This window comes from Thunnus albacares, chromosome 23 (genome assembly GCF_914725855.1).
Source record: "Thunnus albacares chromosome 23, fThuAlb1.1, whole genome shotgun sequence".
NCBI lineage: Eukaryota > Metazoa > Chordata > Actinopteri > Scombriformes > Scombridae > Thunnus > Thunnus albacares.
Genome location: NC_058128.1, coordinates 252,112 through 272,500, shown reverse-complemented (window position 1 = coordinate 272,500; position 20,389 = coordinate 252,112). Strand labels below are relative to the sequence as shown.

The 20,389-nt window shown below is 44.9% G+C and overlaps 2 protein-coding genes across 4 annotated transcripts in view; both read left to right on the top strand.

Moving 5' to 3' along the window:
• The window catches only part of svopl (SVOP-like), a 15,160-nt gene extending 12,428 nt beyond the window's left edge, over positions 1 to 2,732 (top strand). Inside the window, exons 13-16 of the mRNA XM_044343730.1 lie at positions 895 to 976; positions 2,277 to 2,366; positions 2,440 to 2,553; positions 2,640 to 2,732. Of these exons, the coding sequence (XP_044199665.1) occupies positions 895 to 976; positions 2,277 to 2,366; positions 2,440 to 2,553; positions 2,640 to 2,651 (298 nt within the window). The 3' untranslated portion in view covers positions 2,652 to 2,732. The remainder of the gene's footprint in view (positions 1 to 894; positions 977 to 2,276; positions 2,367 to 2,439; positions 2,554 to 2,639) is intronic.
• A 1,015-nt stretch (positions 2,733 to 3,747) lies between these two features.
• Positions 3,748 to 20,389, top strand: part of LOC122975053 (protein-methionine sulfoxide oxidase mical3b-like) — a 34,137-nt gene continuing 17,495 nt past the window's right edge. For 2 of the 3 annotated variants that reach the window (XM_044343226.1, XM_044343228.1), the window contains exons 1-18: positions 3,748 to 3,850; positions 5,497 to 5,861; positions 6,722 to 6,929; positions 7,009 to 7,125; positions 9,441 to 9,542; positions 9,938 to 10,093; positions 10,174 to 10,274; positions 10,406 to 10,663; positions 12,190 to 12,305; positions 13,692 to 13,815; positions 14,601 to 14,694; positions 14,776 to 14,923; positions 15,256 to 15,452; positions 15,864 to 15,964; positions 16,057 to 16,119; positions 16,762 to 16,926; positions 17,560 to 17,628; positions 20,178 to 20,264. In XM_044343226.1, the coding sequence (XP_044199161.1) occupies positions 5,598 to 5,861; positions 6,722 to 6,929; positions 7,009 to 7,125; positions 9,441 to 9,542; positions 9,938 to 10,093; positions 10,174 to 10,274; positions 10,406 to 10,663; positions 12,190 to 12,305; positions 13,692 to 13,815; positions 14,601 to 14,694; positions 14,776 to 14,923; positions 15,256 to 15,452; positions 15,864 to 15,964; positions 16,057 to 16,119; positions 16,762 to 16,926; positions 17,560 to 17,628; positions 20,178 to 20,264 (2,370 nt within the window). In that variant the 5' untranslated portion in view covers positions 3,748 to 3,850; positions 5,497 to 5,597. The remainder of the gene's footprint in view (positions 3,851 to 5,496; positions 5,862 to 6,721; positions 6,930 to 7,008; positions 7,126 to 9,440; positions 9,543 to 9,937; positions 10,094 to 10,173; positions 10,275 to 10,405; positions 10,664 to 12,189; positions 12,306 to 13,691; positions 13,816 to 14,600; positions 14,695 to 14,775; positions 14,924 to 15,255; positions 15,453 to 15,863; positions 15,965 to 16,056; positions 16,120 to 16,761; positions 16,927 to 17,559; positions 17,629 to 20,177; positions 20,265 to 20,389) is intronic. The other variant, XM_044343227.1, reaches the window with a different exon arrangement.

The following is a 20,389-nucleotide window of genomic DNA, read 5'->3' as shown; positions in this document are numbered from 1 at the left end:
CTGATGGAGTACAGGTTTATGAGGACCTTCAGTCTGACCGGGTACAGGTTTATGAGGATCTCCAGTCAGACCGGGTACAGGTTTATGAGGACCTCCAGTCAGACCGGGTACAAGTTTATGAGGACCTTCAGTCAGACCGGGTACAGGTTTATGAGGACCTCCAGTCAGACCGGGTACAGGTTTATGAGGACCTCCAGTCAGACCGGGTACAGGTTTATGAGGACCTCCAGTCTGATGGAGTACAGGTTTATGAGGACCTCCAGTCAGACGGAGTACAGGTTTATGAGGACCTCCAGTCAGACCGGGTACAGGTTTATGAGGACCTCCAGTCAGACGGAGTACAGGTTTATGAGGACCTCCAGTCAGACCGGGTACAGGTTTATGAGGACCTCCAGTCTGATGGAGTACAGGTTTATGAGGACCTCCAGTCAGACCGGGTACAGGTTTATGAGGACCTCCAGTGAGACCGAGTACAGGTTTATGAGGACTTCCAGTCAGACCGGGTACAGGTTTATGAGGACCTCCAGTCAGACCGGGTACAGGTTTATGAGGAACTCCAGTCAGACCGGGTACAGGTTTATGAGGACCTCCAGTCAGACCGGGTACAGGTTTATGAGGACCTCCTGTCAGACCGGGTACAGGTTTATGAGGACCTCCAGTCAGACGGAGTACAGGTTTATGAGGACCTCCAGTCAGACCGGGTACAGGTTTATGAGGAACTCCAGTCAGACCGGGTACAGGTTTATGAGGACCTCCAGTCAGACCGGGTACAGGTTTATGAGGACCTCCAGTCAGACCGGGTACAGGTTTATGAGGACCTCCTGTCAGACCGGATACAGGTTTATGAGGACCTCCTGTCAGACCGGATACAGGTTGTCTCTGTCTCTGTTGCAGGTTGGGGTTCACGGTGCTGCTGTTCCTGCTTCGGTCTCTGGTTTCCATGAACTTTAATGTGGTTTATATTTACACTGCTGAGGTACGTCCACATTTCTTCTTTTCCTGCAGATGTTACTGACAACGGTGGAAAGTAACAAAGTACTTTTACTCAACTACTGTATTTAAGTACAGTTTAGAGGTACTTGTACTTTACTTGAGTATTTCCATGTGATGCTACTTTCTACATTTCAGAGGGAAATATTGTACTTTCTACTCCACTACATTTATTTGACAGCTTTAGTTACTTTTCAGATGAAGATTTGACACAATGGATAATATAACAAGCTTTTAAAATACAACACATTGTTAAAGATGAAACCAGTGGTTTCCAACCTTTTTGTCTTTTGACGTCTTACAAAAAGCAGTGTGTAGTCGGGCTCACATTTCACATGTCTATGAGTTGTTAACAGCTCCACCAAATAGTGATTTTTCCCTCTAAACTTCTCACATGCTTTCATTTCAATAAATGTTCAAATGATCCAATATTTCAGCAAAAATCAAAGATTAGAGAAAAAGTCCAAAAACTGAAAACAGATTTGTGTATCAGAACTTTGTTTTTTCTTCTTTCCTCTCCCATTAATCATCTCACGACCCCTCAGATTTATCTGCTGACCCTTTGGAGGGGCCCGACCCCTAGGTTGGGAACCACTGGACTAAACTAGCTAACTGTATATAAAGTAGTGTAAACTAGCTCCACCTCCAGCAGCTACAACAGTAACATGCTGCTCTAACACTGATGCTTCACTATTAATAATCTAATGATGTCATATATAATAATATATCAGTCAGAGGGACCAAACCACTACTTTTACTGCAATACTTTAACTACATCAAGCTCATAATACTTATGTACTTTTACTGCAATACTTTAACTACATCAAGCTCATAATACTTATGTACTTTTACTGCAATACTTTAACTACATCAAGCTCATAATACTTATGTACTTTTACTGCAATACTTTAACTACATCAAGCTCATAATACTTATGTACTTTTACTGCAATACTTCAACTACATCAGGCTCATAATACTTATGTACTTTTACTGCAATACTTTAACTACATCAAGCTCATAATACTTATGTACTTTTACTGCAATACTTTAACTACATCAAGCTCATAACACTTATGTACTTTTACTGCAATACTTTAACTACATCAAGCTCATAACACTTATGTACTTTTACTGTTCGGGGTTTTTTCATGCAGGACTTTAACTTGTAATGGAGTATTTGTACAGTGCTGTATTGGTACTTTTACTGCAGTAAAGGATGTGAATACTTCCTCCACCTGTGGTTATTGATCAGGTCTCAGGTGTAACAGGTGTTTTGTGTCTCAGGTGTATCCCACCGTGGCTCGGTCTCTGGGGATGGGCTTCTGCACGTCGTTCAGTAGGATCGGAGGGATGATCGCTCCGTTCATCGCTCAGGTGTGTTTGTTGTCCTGTTGTTGAGGCGGAGCTGAGACCAGGTTCAGGTGGTTTACCTGTGTGTGTACTTCAGGTGCTGATGTCTCAGTCGGTGATTCTGGCTCTCAGTCCGTTCGCCGTCACGTGTGTGATCTGCGCTCTGGGAAACTTCCTGCTGCCGATAGAAACTAAAGGACGAGCTCTGCTGGTGAGAAATATTTATAATTAATATTAATATTATTTTCTGTTTGATCTGAAACAAACGTTTTCTCTGCACTTTCTGTTCTATTTCAGCAAAACTCCTGATGTCATCATCCAAACCAAACGCCTGTTACTGTTTGTCTTTATATCTGTAATGTAAAGATATTAAATATAACTCTGTCATCAGCTGACTGTGTGAATTATTAATGACGGACAGCTGGTTAATTAGGACCAACAGTAACATCAGAAAACTTGGATGTTAATGATTATTGTTCCTGATAAATACGACGGAGGAATCTCTGGTTAGAGCAGCTTCAGGCCCTGAAAGCTGATTAAAAAGCTTCAAATTGATCATTTTCTATTATATGAGTCAAAGTCGTTAAGACACAACTCGATGGAGGATCACAGGTCGGTAGTTATTCAGCGTCCCTGGATCGAGGCTCTTAGTGAAGGTTTAACCAATGAAAGCCAGACGTAAGTGATCAATTAATATCTAACATTGTTAGAAACTTTAGTTTAGCAGGTCGTTAGTTTAGAGACAATCTGAGACTCTTTATATTAATATGAATTTAGTAAAACAGGATCTGCAGGAGCAGTTTGTTTTTAACCTCATCGACCAGTGAAAAATATAAATAATAATAAAATAATAAAAGAACTGAAAATATTTTATATCACAGCTTTAAACACCAACCTGATGACTGATGTACATTAAAATATGCTGTTTAACATAAAAACAGAACCATCATGTTGTTACGGTGTTTTATATATTAATAATATGGATTTCCTTTGTTTTTATCTTAATATTTGTGTTTTCATGTATTTATAGTTTTTATAGTCTAGAAAGTATTTTAAAAGTATTTTAAAGGTTCTTGTGCTGTTTGTGTATCTGAGCCAACATGAACCTTCTCTCACAGAAAGCAAAGCTCAGCACTGTGAGATGTCCCATCAAGGCCACCGTAGTGTAGCGAGGGTGTCGTCCTGCTGGTGGCGCTGCTGCGTCTGAGCTCTGAAGGTGATGAAGATGATGAAGATGATCTCCTGATCTCCTCTCCTTTAAGCTCGTTAGCTCAGACACAGATTAGTCTGTCCTGAGGGGGGCGGGGCCTGTTGTCCACTGACCCCGCCCCCTGACCTCACAGGCTGTGTGTGTGTGTGTGTGTGTGTGTGTGTGTGTGTGTGTGTGTGAGTGTGTGTGTGTGTGTGTGTGTGTGAGTGTGTGTGTGTGTGTGTGTGTGTGTGTGTGTGTGTGTGTGTGATTAAAGTGGATTTAGACGTTCAGCAGTTGGAGATGGAGCCGAGCAGACGTGAGTACACACTGGTTCATTTACATGTCTGAACATTATTTATTGTGTGTGTGTGTCTGAATCTGTAGTTTAAATGTTTCTTTGATGAACTGAATTCAAATATCAGACAGATCTTCATCCTCAGATGAGTTTGGATGTAAAGTTTCATCTTGCTTCAGATTTTAAACTATAAAAATAAAAACAGTTTTCAGACGTAGAAGGAAAAAAAACACAAAGACAATTATTCTTATTTTTTAAATGAAAGATAAAATGAAGCAACTAATCAGATCAAATCCAGGTCATTTTCAGGACATAAATACATTCTGTGTTCATATTTAACTTCTCATGTTAAAGTCCTGCAGGACTCTAATAAATGTTTAATGTTTCTGCTGATCTGAACGTTTATAATTAATCTCAAACATCCATAAATGTAACATGAGTGAAAGTGCTGAGACGTGTGTTTTATAAACAGTGTGTTTAGTGATGAGGATGAAGAGCAGCGAGCTGGATGCTGGTGGTTGGTACCGACGGATCTGCTCTCTGTGGACTCTTTGTTTCCCAACATGACGTCATCATCAGCTGTTTCCCTCCGTTCGTCCGACACACAAACAAAACAATCTTTATTTCATATTTTATACACAGACTGTAGCAGGTTACAGTTAAACTCATCAGTACCATTATTATTATTATTATTATTATTATTATTATTATTATTATTATTATTATTATTGTTGTTGTTGTTGTTGTTGTTGTTATTGTTATTATTCCATTGTGCCTTTTTTGGTCACCTGTAACTCAGAAACATTTACATGACTATATATATATACTGTGTGTAATTTTATTCAGTTTGCTGAATTTTCATGAAATTGGAAGAAATTTAAAGTTTCATTAAGAAAAAAAAAGATTCATCAGAAACACATCTTCAGTTTTAATGCTGTAAATATCAAATATACTTTTACTGCGATACTTAAACTACATCAAGCTCAGAGTATTTATGTACTTTTACTGCAGTAATGAAATACAGCAGCTGCAGTTTCGTCTCATGTGTAAGTTGCCCTTTAGTCGTCCTCTCAGCAGGACGTCTGGACTTCATCCAGCAGGTTTCAGTCCTGGAGCCTCGTTTATAAAACTCAGGCTCGTCCGGACGAACCGGTTTCCCTTTAGGTCGGTATTTGGTGCAGGTGAGAGAGCATCTTCCCGCCTTTATTACGCCCATAGCTGCTTACAGATATAAATTAATACTCATTCACACCGACTGCATGAAGACAAACATGACAAACAGAAAAGCTGAAACATTTCACACTGTGTGAACCAAAGTTTGATGCAAGAAAAAAACAGTTTGTTGGAGTAAATATTACAAACACTGAACAGGCAGCGTTTGGAGGAAACAGTGAGCTGCTGGATCTGCTCTGACATTAAAGTAGAGAGAAATGAGACACCGGAGCTCAGCCTGTTATGAGCAACCTGCAGGAGTCAGTTCTGGAAATGAAGGACAGATCAAAGCAACGACTCTGTTTGTTGTTTTTCTGACAGACTGAAGGTGTCTGAGTGTGTAAACGGGTCACAGAGGTCCAAACGTCCAGCAGAACTTGAAGTATTGAGAAGAATTTGTGGACGTTTCTTTGTTTTAAACGTCACAAGATAAAGACTTTGATCTGTTTTTACAGCGTGAATCTTCTCTGACGTCAGACGGCGAGCTGGAGTCCATCAGTGACATCATCAGCAGGTGACACCCTTCCCATGGTGCCCTGCAGCCTCTGGGGTCGCCATGGGAGACGAGTCGTACCCAGAATGCCGAGCGCAGGAGTTGTTCGATGAGTTTGTGTCGGCGTCGACCTGCAGGGCGGCGCTGCGGTCCTTCAGCCAGCTGTGTGAACATCTGCAGCTGGACCGGAGCGCCGCCGAGCGGCCGCTGTACCGGCCAATCAAACGCCGCCTCAACTACTGGAGGGCCAACGCTCTGTGGGCCAAACTGGACCGAAGGGCCGCGCGGCAGGAGTACCTGAGGGCCCGAGCCTGCAGCAACACCACGGTGTGTCCTTCCTTCAAAAACTTTATTTATAACAAGCAGGTAACACAGTGTGTTATAAACACAACTGTGCAGAAGTTTAAGGCAGTAAAATGAAAGTGAGGATCTCTCATGAATCGTTTTTATTGATCAGTTAACTTGATCCAAAGTGGAGTAAACAGCAGAAAGTAAATCAATGTCTGTTGTGAGCAGCTTTGTCTTTTAACCAGCAGCAGTTCTCAGTGTTTCAGGTTCTCGGAGAAGTTCAACAGTTCTTCAGCTGCTTCATGTTAAACCCAGACTGACTCCATGATGTTGAGATCAGAGACTGACGACGGTTCTTTATGACTCTGGATGTTTGGGCTCGTTGTCATGATGCTGCTGCGTTATGAAGAAGAATCTAAACATCTAAAGGGACTAAAACTGTTGCTCTGTTCTGTATATTCATGTATCTTCTTACATTATATCATAATACATTAGACATTATATTCATAACAATAAATGAAACAGCAGGAGTACCTGAAGGCCTGAGCACAGTGTGTCCTTCATTCAACTCACGCTCAGCTTAATTAAAGCTTAATTAAAGCTTAATTAAAGCTTAATTAGATTACAGCTGATAAAATCTGTCAGCAGTAAATTTTGAAGGTAAATCTTTTGCGGTTATAAACTGAATATGTGCAGAATGGAAAGATTGACAGGTTAGCAACAGTGACTAAGGGGGCGGGGCTTAGCACAGGTACAAACAGGGCTAAAATATCCTGCACTTTAGTTTGGGTCAAACATTGGATCCTACATTTCCCACAATGCACCTAGTTATAGTCTTTTATTAGAGCCATGACTTCCTGCTGTGTGATGACCTCGCTGTGCTCTCTCTGATTGGTCAGTGTGTGATCGTGGGGGCGGGGCCCTGCGGTCTGAGGGCGGCGGTGGAGCTGGGCTTCCTGGGAGCTCGGGTGGTGCTGCTGGAGAAGAGAGACTCGTTCTCCAGGAACAACGTGCTGCACCTGTGGCCCTTCACCATCCACGACCTGCGGGGCCTCGGCGCCAAAAAGTTCTACGGGAAGTTCTGCGCCGGCTCCATCGACCACATCAGTGAGTTTGTTCTCCGTCACAGCTGTCTAATCACGACACCTGGATCCTCCCGTCAGCACCGCCTGTTTCCTGTCCGCAGGTATCCGACAGCTGCAGCTGGTCCTGCTGAAGGTGGCGCTGCTGCTGGGGGTCGAAGTTCACGTCAACGTGGAGTTCAAAAACCTGGTGGAGCCACCGGAAGACCAGCACAGACACAGTGAGAGCTCCGTTATTTAATGAGGAAGCTGCTGCCTGTACGAGTTTCATAAAACTACAGAAGCCTGAAGGAAACTGAAGTGTGAAGCGAAACTGGTTCAGGTCTCAGAGTTGAAGGTAGAGTCAGAAGTGACTCTACAGCCGACGCATCGCTCTGGGTTCCGCCATATTTCTCTGTTGCTCGTTGCCATGGCAATGCACGTCCATTAATTTGGGGGGCGGAGCTTCTGCAGGAGCAGAAAGGAGGGGTGTATTTGTTCAGGTGTTTAGTTCAAATATCAACAATCTTTGGCCAGAACGGCTGATTCTACCTTTAACGTGTCAGTGAAAGTGTCGGCTGTGAGCACTGAGAGCAGTTCAAGTTAACTGTGAACAGGAAGTAAACAGTGGAAGTGGAGCTGAGACCTGAAAGGAGTTGAAGTGGAACCACTGAAGGGAGTCGAATGTTGAAAATGAAGCGTATGAAGTAGTGAAAGCAGTTGAAATGTCAGCTAAAGCGTAAGTTAGGTTTCTGAAAACAGTTGAAGACTAAGAATTCAGGTCTACAAAAACTGCTTCAACTTACAAAGTTCAGGTGGTCTGCGTGCTTCTGGTCCTGGTTGGTGCTTCTGGTCACCAACCAGGACCAGAAGCACGCAGACCACCTGCTGTAAAATGCACCAGCTGACTAAAGATAGACTTAAGATTCTTTTCTTGGTCTAGAAATCACTAAATGGTCTCTACTGGTCTGACGTGGTGTTCAGATGTGAACCCAGCAGATCCTCAGGTCCTCTGGTAGGTGTGTCATGGTTGTTCCTAGAGTCCAGTCCAAGACCCACAGCAAGGCCACGTTCAGCCACTATGGCAGCTGAAGCACCAGTAAAAGTGATGAAAGTACTGTCTACCTGTCTACCTGTCTGTCTACCTGTCTGCCTGTCTACCTGTCTGTCTACCTGTCTACCTGTCTACCTGTCTGTCTACCTGTCTGTCTACCTGTCTACCTGTCTACCTGTCTGTCTACCTGTCTACCTGTCTGTCTACCTGTATACCTGTATACATGTCTACCTGTCTACCTGTCTGTCTACCTGTCTGCCTGTCTACCTGTCTACCTGTCTGTCTACCTGTCTACCTGTCTACCTGTCTGTCTACATGTCTACCTGTCTACCTGTCTGCCTGTCTACCTGTCTACCTGTATACCTGTCTACCTGTCTGCCTGTCTACCTGTCTACCTGTCTACCTGTCTACCTGTCTACATGTCTACCTGTCTGTCTACCTGTCTGTCTACCTGTCTACCTGTCTACCTGTCTGTCTACCTGTCTACCTGTCTGTCTACCTGTATACCTGTATACATGTCTACCTGTCTACCTGTCTGTCTACCTGTCTGCCTGTCTACCTGTCTACCTGTCTGTCTACCTGTCTACCTGTCTACCTGTCTGTCTACATGTCTACCTGTCTACCTGTCTGCCTGTCTACCTGTCTACCTGTATACCTGTCTGCCTGTCTGCCTGTCTACCTGTCTACCTGTCTACCTGTCTACATGTCTACCTGTATACCTGTCTACCTGTCTTCATGTCTACCTGTCTACCTGTCTTCATGTCTACCTGTATACCTGTCTACATGTCTACCTGTCTACTTGTCTACCTGTCTTCATGTCTTCATGTCTACCTGTCTACATGTCTGTCTACCTGTCTGTCTACCTGTCTGTCTACCTGTCTACCTGTCTGTCTACCTGTCTGTCTACCTGTCTACCTGTCTACCTGTCTACATGTCTACCTGTCTACCTGTCTACCTGTCTTCATGTCTTCATGTCTACCTGTCTACATGTCTACCTGTCTGTCTACCTGTCTTCATGTCTACCTGTCTACATGTCTACCTGTCTACCTGTCTACATGTCTACCTGTCTACCTGTCTACCTGTCTACATGTCTACATGTCTACCTGTCTGTCTTCATGTCTTCATGTCTACCTGTCTTCATGTCTACCTGTCTTCATGTCTTCATGTCTACCTGTCTACATGTCTACCTGTCTGTCTACCTGTCTACATGTCTACCTGTCTACCTGTCTACCTGTCTACATGTCTACCTGTCTACCTGTCTACCTGTCTACATGTCTACCTGTCTACCTGTCTACATGTCTACCTGTCTACCTGTCTACCTGTCTACATGTCTACATGTCTACCTGTCTGTCTTCATGTCTTCATGTCTACCTGTCTTCATGTCTACCTGTCTTCATGTCTTCATGTCTACCTGTCTACATGTCTACCTGTCTGTCTACCTGTCTACATGTCTACCTGTCTACCTGTCTACCTGTCTTCATGTCTACCTGTCTACCTGTCCAGAGGTGGGCTGGAGGATGGAGGTGAGTCCAAAGTCTCATCCCGTCAATCAGCTGGAGTTTGATGTGATCGTGGGAGCAGACGGGCGCAGGAACACACTGCCGGGTACACGACAACATCCCAACATCATGAATCTAACAACATGTTAGCAACCAGCTGAGTCTCAGGCATTCCTGTGAAATATTACACATTTATTCTCAAAAAACAGCTACAGTTTCTTAAAACAACTTATTATTTATATCTCAAAACACTACAGCGTTCTTGAAAAATGACTTTATTCTAAAGATATTTTTTAAATGTCATGTTTTAACATTTTCATGTTGCATAATGACTTTTTTGAGGAATGTTACAACTTTTGCCACATAAATTATGACTTTAATCTTAATATTATGTCTGTTTTCTAAATGTTACTGAAATTTGTTAAACGAGGTAAATTCTAATTAAAACTATATGAGTTGTGTCTGTATCGAGACTTCTGATTGGACGGTCTGTCCCAACAGGTTTCAGGCGTAAAGAGTTCAGAGGGAAGCTGGCCATCGCCATCACAGCCAACTTCAAAAACAGACACACGACGGCTGAGGCCAAAGTGGAGGAGATCAGCGGCGTGGCGTTCATCTTCAACCAGAGGTTCTTCCAGGAGCTGCGACAGGAAACCGGTCTGACCTTTGACCTCTGATGAACAGATGAATCTGTTTAACTGAACTTCACGTCTGCTCATATATCTGAATTATTTCAGGGATCGACCTGGAGAACATCGTGTACTACAAAGACGACACGCACTACTTTGTGATGACAGCGAAGAAACAGAGTCTGCTGGAGAAAGGAGTGATTCTGCAGGTAAAACACACACCTGGATACAGAACAGGTGTGCTGCTCATTACATCACTGCAGCTCAGTGTGTCTTTATTTAAACGTTTAAAGGAAAGTTCAAGTATTAAACGGTTTTGTTTCGGCTGTGTGAACTTCAGGACTTCGCGGACACCGAGCTGCTTCTCTCTCGGAGTAACGTGGACCAGAATGCATTGCAGGCGTACGCCCGTGAGGCTGCCAACTTCTCCACCAATCACCAGCTGCCGTCTCTGGACTTCGCCATGAACCACTACGGTCATCCGGACGTCGCCATGTTCGATTTCACCTGCATGTATGCATCAGAGAACGCTGCCATGATTCGCCAACGCCACGGACACCAGCTGCTGGTCACACTGGTGGGAGACAGTCTGCTGGAGGTGAGACAGGCTGCTGGGGGTGAGACAGGCTGCTGGGGGTGAGACAGGCTGCTGGTCACACTGGTGGGAGACAGTCTGCTGGAGGTGAGACAGGTTGCTGGGGGTGAGACAGGCTGCTGGGGGTGAGACAGGCTGCTGGGGGTGAGACAGGCTGCTGGAGGTGAGACAGGCTGCTGGGGGTGAGACAGGCTGCTGGAGGTGAGACAGGTTGCTGGAGGTGAGACAGGTTGCTGGGGGTGAGACAGGCTGCTGGAGGTGAGACAGGCTGTTGGAGGTGAGACAGGTTGCTGGAGGTGAGACAGGCTGCTGGGGGTGAGACAGGTTGCTGGGGGTGAGACAGTCTGCTGGAGGTGAGACAGTCTGCTGGGGGTGAGACAGGTTGCTGGGGGTGAGACAGTCTGCTGGAGGTGAGACAGTCTGCTGGAGGTGAGACAGGCTGCTGGGGGTGAGACAGGCTGCTGGAGGTGAGACAGGCTGCTGGGGGTGAGACAGTCTGCTGGAAGTGAGACAGGCTGCTGGAGGTGAGACAGGTTGCTGGAGGTGAGACAGGCTGCTGGGGGTGAGACAGTCTGCTGGAAGTGAGACAGGTTGCTGGAGGTGAGACAGGCTGCTGGGGGTGAGACAGTTTGCTGGAGGTGAGACAGGTTGCTGGAGGTGAGACAGTCTGCTGGAAGTGAGACAGGCAGCTGGAGGTGAGACAGGTTGCTGGAGGTGAGACAGTCTGCTGGAAGTGAGACAGGTTGCTGGAGGTGAGACAGGCTGCTGGGGGTGAGACAGTTTGCTGGAGGTGAGACAGGTTGCTGGAGGTGAGACAGGCTGCTGGGGGTGAGACAGTCTGCTGGAAGTGAGACAGGCTGCTGGAGGTGAGACAGGTTGCTGGAGGTGAGACAGGCTGCTGGGGGTGAGACAGTCTGCTGGAGGTGAGACAGGTTGCTGGAGGTGAGACAGTCTGCTGGAAGTGAGACAGGTTGCTGGAGGTGAGACAGGCTGCTGGGGGTGAGACAGTTTGCTGGAGGTGAGACAGGTTGCTGGAGGTGAGACAGTCTGCTGGAAGTGAGACAGGCTGCTGGAGGTGAGACAGGTTGCTGGAGGTGAGACAGGCTGCTGGGGGTGAGACAGTCTGCTGGAAGTGAGACAGGTTGCTGGAGGTGAGACAGGTTGCTGGAGGTGAGACAGTCTGCTGGAAGTGAGACAGATTGCTGGAGGTGAGACAGGCTGCTGGGGGTGAGACAGTTTGCTGGAGGTGAGACAGGTTGCTGGAGGTGAGACAGTCTGCTGGAAGTGAGACAGGCAGCTGGAGGTGAGACAGTCTGCTGGAAGTGAGACAGTCTGTTGGAGGTGAGACAGGTTGCTGGGGGTGAGACAAGCTGCTGGAGGTGAGACAGTCTGCTGGAGGTGAGACAGTCTGTTGGAGGTGAGACAGGTTGCTGGGGGTGAGACAAGCTGCTGGAGGTGAGACAGTCTGTTGGAGGTGAGACAGGTGTAACTCAGGCAGACAGACTGATGACCTGTCTGTCTCTCTGCAGCCCTTCTGGCCAATGGGAACAGGTGTAGCTCGAGGTTTCCTGGCGGCTCTCGACTCGTCCTGGATGATTCGTCGTTGGTCTCAGGGAGACGCTCCGCTGGACATCCTCGCTGAGAGGTGAACACACACACACACACCTGAACACACACACACACACACACACACACACACCTGAACACACACACACACACACCTGAACACACACACACACCTGAACACACACACACACCTGAACACACACACACACACACACCTGAAAAAACACACACGCCTGAACACACACACACACCTGAACACACACACACACCTGAACACACACACATACACACACACCTGAACACACACACACACCTGAACACACACACACACACCTGAACACACACACACGCCTGAACACACACACACACACACACCTGAACACAAACACACACCTGAACACACTTGAACACATACACACACACACGTCTGAACACAAACACACACACACACCTGAACACATACACACACACACACGTCTGAACACAAACACACACACACACCTGAACACAAACACACACACACACACCTGAACACACACACACACACACGTCTGAACACAAACACACACACACACCTGAACAAACACACACACACACACCTGAACACACACACACACACACGTCTGAACACAAACACACACCTGAACACAAACACACACCTGAACACACACACACACCTGAACACACACACACACACACACACACACCTGAACACACACACACCTGAACACACACACACACACCTGAACACATACACACACACCTGAACAAACACACACACACCTGAACACAAACACATGCCTGAACACACTTGAACACATACACACACACACACACACGTCTGAACACAAACACACACACACGTCTGAACACAAACACACACACACACCTGAACACAAACACACACACACACGTCTGAACACAAACACACACACACACCTGAACACAAACACACACACACACACCTGAACACACACACACACACACACACACGTCTGAACACAAACACACACACACACCTGAACAAACACACACACACACACACGTCTGAACACACACACACACCTGAGCACAAACACACACCTGAACACACACACACACCTGAACACAAACACACACCTGAACACACACACACGCCTGAACACAAACACACACCTGAACACAAACACACACACACACACACCTGAACACAAACACACACCTGAACACACACACACACCTGAACACAAACACACACCTGAACACACACACACGCCTGAACACAAACACACACACACACCTGAACACAAACACACACACACACACCTGAAGACAAACACACACACCTGAACACAAACACACACCTGAACACACACACACACCTGAACACAAACACACACACACACCTGAACACACACAGGCCTGCTGCTGTTCATACATCACCTGTAGTGACATCACACCTGTCTGTCTACCTGTCTGTGTGCAGAGAGAGTGTTTACCGTCTACTTCCTCAGACGACTCCAGAGAACATGCAGAAGAACATCAGCCTGTTCTCTCTGGACCCAACAACAAGATACCTGAACATCAACCTGACCAGCACACCTGCACAGGTACACACACACACACACACACACACACCTGCACAGGTACACACACACACACCTGCACAGGTACACACACACACACATACACACCTGCACAGGTACACACACACACACACACACCTGTACAGGTACACACACACACACATACACACCTGCACAGGTACACACACACACACATACACACCTGCACAGGTACACACACACACACACCTGTACAGGTACACACACATACACACACACACACACACCTGCACAGGTACACACACACACACACACACACACCTGCACAGGTACACACACACACACACACACACACACACACACCTGCACAGGTACACACACACACACACACACACACACACACCTGCACAGGTACACACACACACACACACACACACACACATACACACCTGCACAGGTACACACACACACACACCTGCACAGGTACACACACACACACATACACACATTCACAGGTACACACACACACACACACACACACCTGCACAGGTACACACACACACACACACACACACACTCACACACACATACACACATTCACAGGTACACACACACACACACACACACCTGCACAGGTACACACACACACACACACACACACATACACACATTCACAGGTACACACACACACACACACACCTGCACAGGTACACACACACACACACACACACACACACACACACCTGTACAGGTACACACACACACACACACACCTGTACAGGTACACACACACACACACACACAAGTGAACAGGTGTGTTTCTTCTTCAGGTGAGACACTTGGTTGACACAGGAGAAGGGGCGGGGCTAAATACAGACTGTGGTGACATCATCCGCCTGCCGTCGCCCAGATTCCTCCGACAGGGTGAGTCTACCTGACCTAACAGCAGTAAGCTCTCACCTGATTGGTCGGACTCTCACCTGTCTCCTGTGTTCGTCCTCTCAGAGTCCTTCTCTCGGTCCAATCAGCTGCTAACATGGTGCCAGGAGCAGACTCGTGGTTACTGTGGCGTTGCCGTTAGCGACCTGACTACTTCCTGGAAGAGTGGGCTGGCTCTCTGCGCCCTGATTCACCGCTACAGACCAGACCTCATGTAAAAAACTGCACATTTAACGGTTTCAGAGTTTAGAAATACTGACGACCGTGTCCCACCTGAGATACTAAAAGGAATAATATGATGTTTATTATTTGTATTTTCATATTTTACTTATTGAGTTTGCTGCATATATAAACATTTTAATTTAGAATGAAACAATAGATTTTATTTAGTAATTAATAAATGGTCTATAAACCGTTGAAATGTCCTTATATCTGCGTATAACTACACTATAGTGTGTTATAAACCATTTATTAACTCTTTATAGACTCATGATAAATGTGAAACAGGCCTCTTCTTCTCTGGTTTCACTTCCTGTCCCTCCACAGTGACTTCGACTCCCTGGACGAGGCGGCAGTGGAGGAAAACACTCGACTTGGCTTCGACGTGTCCGAGCGAGAGTTTGGGATTTCTCCTCTGATGACGGTGGAGGAAATGTTGTCTGTGGGGGAACCGGACTCTCTGTCCATGGTGATGTACCTGAGCCAGTTCTACCAGCTGCTCAAAGACACTGCGTCCCCTGCTGGTGAGTCCCGCACACTGCAACCAGTCTGTCACACCAAGACACTCAAAAAACACATCTACACATCAGAAACTAAAACATGAAAAAAAGTCCTAAAAAAAGACTTTTAGATTAAAAAAATTAAATCAAAACTTTTCAACAAAAACATTGTGAAACTAAGAAAAAGACATTTTAACAAAGGAAAGATAAAAAATAAAAGAAAAATGTAGAATATAAAGGTAAAATGTAAAACATCATAAATGAACAAAAGACATTTTAGTAAAAACAGAACAAAGAGAAGAAGAATGAAATGAAGAAAAATGCTGGTAAACATTTGGCCTCTACAGACTGAGACTGTGATTTATGAGATTTGTGGCGTCAGACTATAATAAATAAACATGTTTGAGTGTTAATGAGCTGTGATGTTGCGTTCAGGGTGTCTCGCTCAGAGTTCGGACGTCAGAGTAGCTCTCATCACGCCGGCCTCCCTCCTCAGCAGACTGGGACACGACCCGTCCCGCAAACGCAACCCGAAGGTAGCTGCTCTTCATGTTGGATTATATTCTGTGTTCTCTTCTTCCTTCATGTTGGATTATTATTGTTTGACACATCCGTCCGTCCTCCACAGGAGCACAAAGACGTTCTGGGTAAAAGGAGGAAGACCAGTCGAGCGTGTCGAGATGAGCAGGAGGTGAGTTCAGGGTTCATTTATTTTGCTGACAGATAATCATTTAAAGTTTCTACAAGGAACTTTCATGTTGAGTTGGTTTTAGCGCCCCTTGTGGACAAAAGCAGTAGTGTTTACCAGAATGAAGACTGCATTTCCCATGAGCACCAGTGTCTCTTGGCTACCACGTGCATTTGGATGTGATGAGATCATGAATCACATTAATAACTGTGACGTGATGATGGTGACGTAAAGGAAGCTTCATACAGCTGACGACTTTATTTCTGCTTCAGAACGTAACTGTTTTATTTCTCTGATTCTTTGTTCTCGCTCTCTTCATTCACTCTTTAGCTCACTCGACCACCGCTGCTCTCTCTCTCTTTTTCTCTCTTCTTTTTTAAAATAAGTCAGAAAGTCGACAACAAGTCCAACTTTACTTTTAATGTAATCAAACGAAGAGAAATGTCCTCCGATCGTCCTGGTAACGCCTTCGTCCTCCCTCATGCTACAATGCTACATGCAACGTAAACATCAGACATTTAGATGAACCACATAGAAACAGCCGATCTTCTGTCTGATGTTTGATTGTGTCACGTAAAACGTTGTTGAAGCAGGACGTCGCTGCGTTTCCTCCTTTAAAGAATCTCTGATGAATGTTGTTTCCAGTCATGTGACCTGAACGGCGATGATGTCACCCAGATGTTTGAGGAGGGGTTTGTGGGCGGGTCCGGTCGCTCCAGAGTGCGTCTGATGGCCAATCAGCTGCAGGCGAAGCTGGATGAGAATTCGTCTTCCTGCAGGAGTTCTTCTTCTGCGGCTTCACGCCGACAGGTGAGACAAAGACTCGGTCGGCGTGTAAACGTCTCCCGGCTGTCGTCAATAAAACCGACTGGAAACAATCAGACAGTTTAAAATAAACAGAATCTGCTCGATGTTTCTCATTTATGACCCTTTGGATTTAACTAATGACCCCTTGTGGGGTCCCGACCCTCAGGTTGAACCACTGATTCATTCTCCAGATCACACTGAGTCCTCTTCATCCTCCTCATCCTCACATCAGTGTGTTCTGACTGATGAAGAGTGGAGGCAGTGATCATAACAACAACAACAACAACAACAATAATAATAACAACAACAATAATAATAATAACAACAACAACAACAACAACAATAATAATAATAACAACAACAATAATAATAATAACAACAACAATAATAATAATAACAACAACAACAACAACAATAGTAACAACAACAACAACAATAATAATAATAATAACAACAACAATAATAATAATAACAACAACAATAATAATAATAACAACAACAACAACAACAACAATAATAATAATAATAACAACAACAACAATAATAATAACAACAACAATAATAATAATAACAACAACAACAACAACAATAGTAACAACAACAACAACAATAGTAATAACACTGTGTGTCGACCAGCAGGGGGAGCCAGTGACCAGACTCCCTCCGGCATCAGATGCTCCTGTCCAGCCATCGTCATGGAGACCGGTAAACACCAGTTTAGACCAGTAGAGACCGGTATAGACCGGTAGAGACCAGCAGAGACCGGTATAGACCGGCAGAGACCGGTAGAGACCGGTAGAGACCAGTAGAGACCGGTATGGACCAGTATAGACCAGTAGAGACCAGTAGAGACCAGTAGAGACTGGCAGAGACCAGTATAGACCAGTAGAGACCGGTATGGACCAGTATAGACCAGTAGAGACCAGTAGAGACTGGCAGAGACCAGTATAGACCAGTAGAGACCGGTATGGACCAGTATAGACCAGTAGAGACCAGTAGAGACCGGCAGAGACCGGTAGAGACCGGTAGAGACCAGTAGAGACCGGTATGGACCAGTATAGACCAGTAGAGACCAGTAGAGACCAGTAGAGACCAGTAGAGACTGGCAGAGACCAGTATAGACCAGTAGAGACCGGTATGGACCAGTATAGACCAGTAGAGACCAGTAGAGACTGGCAGAGACCAGTATAGACCAGTAGAGACCGGTATGGACCAGTATAGACCAGTAGAGACCAGTAGAGACCAGTAGAGACCAGCAGAGACCGGTATAGACCGGCAGAGACCGGTAGAGACCGGTAGAGACCAGTAGAGACCGGTATGGACCAGTATAGACCAGTAGAGACCAGTAGAGACCAGTAGAGACTGGCAGAGACCAGTATAGACCAGTAGAGACCAGTAGAGACCAGTAGAGACCGGTATAGACTGGCAGAGACCAGTAGAGACCAGTATAGACTGGCAGAGACCAGTAGAGACCAGTAGAGACCAGTAGAGACCAGTAGAGACCAGTAGGGTGTTTCAGTCTCACATCACTTCTTTAGTTTCCCTTTAATGACGTCATCACGCTGGTCTGATGATGTCACAGTAAACGTGTGAAACTGTAGAAACCAGACGTGAAGGTGAACGACAGGATTATTGATTATTATCCACAATGATCCATCAGGAATGTAAACAAACACAGTTACAAACAAATAAAATAAACAAACACTTGTTAGTGACTGAAAATACAGATAAACTCTGTTTATCAGCTATCTGCTCTCAGTTATTGATCGTCAGTCACTTCTACTTTGTTGTTTGATTGATCACTGATAAGTCCTGATCACATCTGACGGTCACAGTAAAACTGTCTTCTAATAATTTTGTTGTTAGCTGGAGAGCTAACAGCTAACATGCTAACACATTAGCTTTCATAGCTGGTAGCGTCAACAACATTCAACAAAACTAAAACTGAATTCCTTTATTTCTGTTTCTATTTATACACTTTAATTTGAAAGGATTTATAGGAGTCTAATAAATATGTTGAAACACTTGCAGTATTAATACACTAATGTAGTTCACACAGTAGATACATTTACTGCTTTATGTTCAATCTTCAGTTTTAGTATCTTTTTAATTCACTGTAAATAAAAATGACAGGATACATTTATTCCTGAGTAACGAGCTGTGAGCAGCAGGAAAAGTTTCATTTCAGCTGAAGCTAAAGATTAAAGAGAGAAAAGTGATTTTACAATCTGCAGATTATATAGATTTATCGTCAGAGTGCATTATGAAAGATCTTCTAATGGTCAGTATGAACAGGAGGAATGATTACAGCAAGAAAAACAGCTTTAATGTTCATTTGGACTCCTGACTGAAAAATAGTGAATCCGTCCTTTAAGCTGCACGTAACCTGAGGCGCAAAACTCAGGGCGAAGAGAGCGAAGCTGCTGTTTCTAAAGCTTCGTTTCTGCAACACTGGAGGTTAGATTGAACAAAATAGCAAATCATCAGCCTCTGCTCACATCTGTAACACTGGACATAGAATATTCTAACATGAACATACTGACATGACAGTCTCGTCTGTCCATGAACATTATGACATTCATCAACTGCCTGACAACATTTCCCCCCATAAACAGTCCAGAAACAACCACAGAACCACACACATCACGTCTTGATGATGGCATGAACATGTGTGAACAGTCACAGACGTTATTTCTCAGTCTGAGTTGTACAGATTAATTTAACTTTCACTGAGAGCTCCAGAGAGATGACGTCTAATACTGAGAGAATCTGATCTGCAGATTTCTGTCAGACCTAAAAGTCGAAGTCTTCTCTGAGATTTGGTAACATTAATTACTGAGTCATCATTTAGAAGTAAAACTTCAGGTAAACTAGGAATACGTGTTGCAGTCCCACCTCAGCATTGTTATGTACTGTTCGGAGAAGTGAGTGTGAAGCGTTTTCTGGGAGTCAAATAAAACCTTTGAATGAATTTAAAACGAATTATTTGATGGATAAAATTGATTTTATGGTCTAAATTAGGTTAAAGTTGTAGAAGGGACATTTTGTATTAAGTTTACACAGTGATCAAGAAAACTGCAAAGTAGAAGTTTAACATTAGAAAAGCTGATGTTCACACAGCAGAACTGACTCTGACACACAGTTTACATAAAGATATAACGTTTATGTTGAGTTTGAACCTCCTGCACCATATCGTAAATTTTAAAGTTTTGTCCATCTGTCCTCCTGTGTCTCCGTGGAAACGTCTCCATCAGAGGAAACGGACTCAGCAACAGGAGCAGATGAGTTTTCGATTCAAAGAGAAGATCAGGTGTCAGTCTGCGGACAGCAGGGACGAGCAGGTACGACGCCCCGCTGAACTCTGGGTAATTGTGCAGGTGTTTGTGACTCTGTCTCAACTGTCAGATCTGGACAACATCTAAACTCTGACCTTGTTTTCTCCTCTGCGTCTTTAAGAATCTGACAC